Raw genomic sequence first — 6,622 nt, forward strand, 5'->3', positions numbered from 1 at the left:
TTCCATAGAAGCCTTCAGCTACTGTCAGGAAAGTGAGGTGGAGCTGGATTTATGTGAAAAGATTAGCATAGAATGGACAGAGAAGAAATTGTAGGGAAGAAAGATTCTTTAGGCTTTTATATTATGAGGTAGGAGGAGAAAAAGGACTTCACTAGTGGTTTTGGATTCCCATAGGTAGACTCACGTATTTCCATGAAACAACCCTGGTAAAGACTTGGAACATGTAGAAGAGTGAGAATTGACTATCAGAGTGCCCCCATTATACCAGACTGGCCAGGCTCTAAAGCCCTGCCCACCCGCAGTCCCTGGGTATGGGGTGCCTTGGGAAGGGCACGACTTCATGCGAGCACCCCTACAGCTGGGCATCAACTCATCTTTTAAAGGAGACCCAGGCAGCACATCTTCATGCCCACCACAAACTCTGTGCCCATAGCACTCTGTTTTGGATTTTTACCTCAGAGGAATTCCAGAGAGCCACCCAGACTGTAGGGTGAGACTGGGAACTCCAGCATATCTAGTGTTGAGTAGAAAGCCTGGGGTGTAATCAGCTTAGCTGGTGACCCATTTCCCTCCCATTGGTTAGTCACTAAGCGGATTTTTTTCACTGAGGCCTTTTGTAGGGTCTAATATATATCATGAGTCTTAAGGGAAACCATGGTATTTCAGTCTTTATCTGGAAGTGTCTCTATTAGTAGGGAAGTAGACAGTTCTGTGCTTCCTGAATCTGTTGCTATGGGAGCTGAATTATTGGGCAACTACTGTGTGCTAGATGCTTTATTTTATATAATTTAATATTTAATATTTCCTAGGAACACTGAGATATTTATTAATATTCTCACTCTGTAGAAAAGAAACTGACTCACAGAGGTTAATGAGAAAACTTCAAACTCAGAAGCATGAGCAAGAAAGCAGCCTGAAGGGGGCAGGGTAGCTTTGGTCACCACTGAATTCCTTGCATCTAGCAAGTGTGTGGCTTAGAGCAGATGACCAATGAATATGTGTTGAGTGAGTGAACTTTAGAGAGCAAGTACCACAAAGCACATGAAAATCATTTTAGAATGTAGGTATTTCATTTGTACAAAGCAAAATACATGGCATTCAGGAAAAACCCAAGAGGATGTGAGGGCGATCTGGCTGTGACACCTGTCACCCCACTGATCGCCAGGGCTGATTGGGTGATCTGACTGGCTGGGCAAGTGTCCCCTTGTTCCTTCACTGTTCCATATGCATCCCTCCTGAAGCTGCACACTTGGTCAAAGAGAACCACCACCCATGATAGAGAAGGACCATTTCCTCAGTCAGGGTATAGGAGTAGCCACACTCCTCTGCTAGAACCTCCTAACAAGCTCTCAAGGAATAGGGCAAGAAAATAACAACAAAGCTTTGATTTTTATCAGAAAATATCATCTTGTGTTTGAAGCTGCACTCTGATGTTTCCCTAAGTCTGGCCACCAAAGCTGAAGATGCCATTGTCTTCACGAAGTGAAGCACAAGTAACAACACCTCTAGGGTCCTGGGAAGAGCAGGAATGAGCACAGGATTACACTATTACTTGTCATCCTCTTTCACTTGGAGTAAGTGGTTGAAAATTGTGGTTTTGGGAACCAATTGTGAATGATGAAGTATTAGATGGATTCTGGTCAAATCCTTGGCTAAGTATTTGGAATAGCATTACCTACTTTTTTCTCAGGCTCCTTGGTAAGAGGGTCAGGGAAGGTAGAACCAGCATGGAATTGGATATCTGACTTAGAGTTTGCTCTCCAGACTCAAGAGCCAGACAATGGTGGATTTTCTGGCTTCGTTAAGACACATAGCTCCCTCTTCCTAGGTTCTACCTGAACCTGTGATCCAGGCTGTAACAGACCTCAGGGCATCCAGGGGCTTTGGTGCTGCTGTGCTGACCTACATAACCATGGATTACCCATAATAGGATTTGCCACTTGGAGGCTGGGGCCATAATTATTAAAAACACACAGGGTAGTTTCTTACAGAGAAATATGGCTGCATCTTTTCACCATTTCCTTCTAACTCTGGCCTTTCTGGATACATACGCATCTCAGCCTTTCTGTGTGCCAGGATGTGCCTGCTCAGAGGAGAGTTCCGGCAGGTTCGCGGTGCTGGCAGGATGCCAGGGGTTACAGGGGATGCAAATTGTTTGGGGGTGATATGGAGTAGAAGCAGGCTTAGAAGTGGCAGGAAATTGACAAAATCTCCATGAGACCCATTTTAATTGGTACTGCACTTTGGTGGACTGACCATTTTTATCCAAATTGGTCTCTTTCATTTCAAATAAATATTTTTTTTATTTAAATCACATCAGGATCCACTGGATACCATTTTCCAGTTCCCTGATGTTCCTCTTAAAGCTTTTCTGTTTTTCTGTACAGGATCCTGCTGTGCATGTCCACCTCTTTGGAAAAAATACCAGGCACCGTTTCTGAAGGGTTCAAGCAAGTGCGAATTGAAAAGTCACCCTTATTTGAACTCTCCCGAGACTCTTTCACCAACATGAGCACCGTGAAATACCTTTGGCTCAACTTTAACAACCTTACTGTAATCCATCTAGGAGCCCTGGACCACTTACAGGAACTGAGAGAGCTGAGACTGGAGGGGAGCAAACTCCGGTCAGTACCGTGGACAGCGTTCCGCGCCACCCCTGTCCTGAGAGTACTGGATCTGAAACACAATAGGATCGATGTACTTCCGGAGCAGGCTCTCCAGTTTCTGGTCAACCTGACCTACCTTGACCTGTCCTCCAATAGGCTGACTGTTGTATCCAGCAGTGTCTTTGTGAACTGGCTGACCTACCAGAAACGTCGGCAGCCTGCATTTGGGGCTGAGATTTTCTCCGGCATGGTGCTGGCGCTGCACAACAACGCCTGGGAATGTGACTGTCGCCTAAGGGGACTTGTCCAGTTTGTCAAGTCTATTAGCCTCCCAGTCATCCTGGTGAACTCCTACCTGATATGCCAGGGCCCTTTCTCCAAGGCAGGGCAGCTTTTTCATGAGACTGAGCCCAGTGTTTGCATGAAGCCAAAGATCTCAACCCCCAGTGCCAGCTTCACCGTCCAGGCAAGATAGAATGTGACTCTAAGGTGCTTGGCCCAGGCCAGCCCCTCACCAACAATTACATGGTCTTATCCCCTGAGCATGTGGAGAGAATTTGATGGTAAGCCATGTGCAGCCTCTCAGTCTGTCTGGGAGGAATGGAGAGGTCTTCAGTAATCCTGCCTCACTAGGGAGGGTCTCGGCTGTGTCAGTCATGAAGGGCAGGTGCAGGCAAGATTGGGACAGGCCTAGGTTAAGTCTCCAAAACAGAAAAGATTCTAAGATAGGGTTCCACTAGTGGAACTATTTTAAATGGCTGAATATAGATATCCTTAGGACATTCACATTTAAATATATGTTGGGGTTGATTTAACATAACATACAAATGTTATAGAATTGCATATCAATAAATATATCATCTGAGAGCATTTTAGATGCAAAACACCATACTGTGAATTTTAGAGTCTTAGAAATGCCAATTAGAGCTGATTCTAGAGAGTATCAGAATTACTTATTTTCTGAACTTGCCTTAGCAAAATCACTCGGGGTGCTTGTTTGAAATAAAATTTCCAAACCCCTCTCCTGTGAGTCAAGGACTGAAGAAAAAAAAAAAAAAATATATATATATATGTAAGAGTTCCTAACTCCTGTCTCCAGCTAATCCTTACTAGCACCAAGGCTGGAAAGTCCTAGATATTGACTAAATTTTCTCTTATTGCCACTGTGTTGATCAGTCCCTTTTAGCTTGATTTTTTTTTTTTTTTTTTTTTTTGCTGTCTTGGAGTTTGAACTTAGGACCTTTGCACTGAGCTATAAACCGAGCTCTTTTTTATTTTTACTTTTTATTTTGAAACAAGGTCTCACTAAGTCACTAAGTTGACCAAGCTGGGCTTAAACTTTCCATCCTCCTGTCTCAGCCTCCTAAATTGCTGGATTACAGGCATGATTTGTTTGAAATTATAATATTGGGGATCAGGGAGAGGAAATGATCTCCATGGGCCCAGGATCTGGGATTCTAATGTGTTTCTCCTTTTCTGGAGCTGTGTATTCTGTTGCACAGCTCAGCTGGAACCCCCAGTAGGGCTCAGCATATCATAAAGCCAGGCGTGGCCTCCACAGGGGCATCTTGAAGCTGGAAAATTTTTTTTCTTTTTTTTTTTTTGGTACTGGGGTTCAAGCTTGGGTCTTTGCTGGAACAATATTTATAGATTCCCACATCTTCCTCTATCTAGAAGACAACTTGAAATGCCAGGGTAAATCTTGGAAAATGCAGTCAGCCTCCTACACAGTTATCATACATGGTGACAAACCTCCAAGTAGGAAAAAAGCTTTGATTCACCAAATGTTTCACTTTCCCCATCATTTTGATCACACCCTGCTGGCTGGAGGTTAAATGATAATGGAGGAGAAATACAGGATTTGTTGTTGTAGTCTTTTTGAAAGCCAGGAGATGCACCCAGAGGTTGTCTTTTGTGGTGCTCTACAATCACTCTGGACACTGTGTTGTATCTAGTCTCCCAGAAATAACAACAGTGATGACTACAGAGCACTTACTATCAAACCTGCACTACTGCCATTCTGTTTTACTGACAAGAAAATTGAGGCCAGGAGAATTTAAGCACCTTGCCCAGGCCTGTATACTCTGGCTCTGGGCTGTGAAGCACTGTACCTCTGCTAGGTAAGAAAGCACTTCTGGACACTCACAGAACCTCTCAATCACACAACTGGAAATCTACGGAAGCCATGGTGTTAGGCTTAGCAAGACCAAGCTGGTGATGGGAGCGGCTGCTGATGTGGAAAGAGTGTGGTCTTCCTAGGTAGAAGACCTGGCTTCCACATCAGTTGCTGCTTCTGAACACCTCTCAGTACAGGTAAATTCATGGATTTCTCCAATCCTCAACATCCTGTATGTAGTAAAAGCTCCTTGCTTTACAGATTTCTGGGGAAACATCTGGCACCACATACATACTTAGTAAATGGTTCCTAGACAGGCACGATGGCAGAAGCCTGTGATCCCAGCACTTTGGAAAGCTGAAGCAGGAGGATGGAAAGTTAGAGCCCAGCCTGGGCAACTTAGAGATTTTGTGAAACCTTGTCTCAAAAAATTTTAAAAAGGGCTGGAGATGTAGGTCTGTGTAAAAACTGTGAGTTCAATCCCCAGTACTGCCAAATAAAAAATAACAGGTTACTTACTGCACCACTGCAGCTCCCTGCTGTCCACTGCAGAAATGCACAGCTGTCTTGCTCTTCTCTCCATCCAGTGTTGACCTCGACCACTGTGGAAGATGCTGCCCTGTCCGAGCTGGTCATCCCAGCCGTGCACCTGGTGGACAGCGGCAACTACACCTGCGTGACCACCAACGCTGTGGGCTGCAGGGTCCTCGCCATCCCCCTGCACGTCCACCCAACCCTGGCCCAGCCCGCGGCCTCGGCTCCTTCCACCTCCCACGTGGTTCTGCGCGTGGCCAAGCACACAGCGCGTGGAGTCTTGCTGGAGTGGCTCACGGTGACCCGCACCCCCGAGGTCATGCTCCACATCGCTTCAGATGAGCCCGGCCGGAAGGAGGTGGTACACCTCGGCCCCGGAATCCACTCCTATGTGGTGGACGACCTCCTCCCTGGCACCAAGTACGAAGTGTGCCTCAGCCCAGGCACCCAGCACACTCGCCGAGGCCCATGTGTGATCTTTGTGACCGGCAGGGACGGCGGTGGGTTGGAGGGCCATGAGCGCCTGCTGCACACCACAGTGGTGCTGTGTGCAGTGCTGCTGGTCATGTCCGTGGGCGCCTATGTGTGGGCGGCCCAGGGGGGCTGCAGCTGCCCTAAGTGCTGCTGTCCTCACCCAGGAGACCCCCCAGGTATCCCCAGGCAGGGCCACTGTGCAAAGACAGGTCCTTTAGAGACCACACAGCTGTCTGTGAGGACGGCCAGGGACACAGGGACCTGCAGGGGGATGAGGAAGACAGCAGCTAACAGGCCAACATGGTGCGGAAATGGGGCAGTATCGGGGAGATGAAATCAGCCTTCCACAGCAGCTGGGCTGTTGCCATGCATGTGGTCAACAAGCATTTGCTGAGCACCTGCTGGATGCCGGGCTTGGAGCAGAGGTCAACAGTGCAAAGGTGACACAATCGTCATCTTCCAGGAGCTAAGGCCAGTGGAGCTCTGACCTAGCCAGGGGATCGCTTTATTACATGCCTGGCTGGAAATGAATACATCTAACTCTTTGTATTTGCATTACCCTGTCCCGGTTACATGTTCACACTGGACATTAACTACAACATTTCACATGTTTTGTCCTGTAAAGAAAGGTAGAATGGCCCTTCTTATAGATGAGGAAACCTAAGCCTGGCAAGTCCAATGATTTGCCCAACATACCATCTGGTGAGTGGCAAGGTGTTGTTCAAAAGAGGATTATTACATCTGAGAAGGCTGAGGTAGGAGGCTTGCAGGTTCAAGCCCAGCCTGGGCAACTTAGCAAGATGCTGTTTGAAAATAAAAAATAAAAAGGGCAAGGGGGACATGGGATTAAAACAAAATTTATTTGAAAAAAAATGTCTGACGGTGTAATTCA

The 6,622-nt window shown here is 46.6% G+C and overlaps 1 protein-coding gene across 1 annotated transcript; it reads left to right on the forward strand.

Annotated features, from left to right (window-relative positions):
• Nucleotides 1–1,997: 1,997 nt before the first annotated feature.
• Lrit2 (leucine rich repeat, Ig-like and transmembrane domains 2) lies at nucleotides 1,998–6,197 on the forward strand. The gene is given in 4 exon segments (XM_004867767.2): nucleotides 1,998–2,107; nucleotides 2,388–3,169; nucleotides 5,310–5,879; nucleotides 5,882–6,197. Coding segments are annotated over 4 exon segments (1,602 nt in total). The 3' UTR covers nucleotides 6,022–6,197.
• The last annotated feature ends 425 nt before the right edge of the window (nucleotides 6,198–6,622 follow it).

This window comes from Heterocephalus glaber, unplaced genomic scaffold (assembly GCF_053883595.1).
Source record: "Heterocephalus glaber isolate CG9 unplaced genomic scaffold, H.glaber_assembly_v1.0 deba00001755, whole genome shotgun sequence".
Classification (NCBI taxonomy): Eukaryota; Metazoa; Chordata; class Mammalia; order Rodentia; family Bathyergidae; genus Heterocephalus; species Heterocephalus glaber.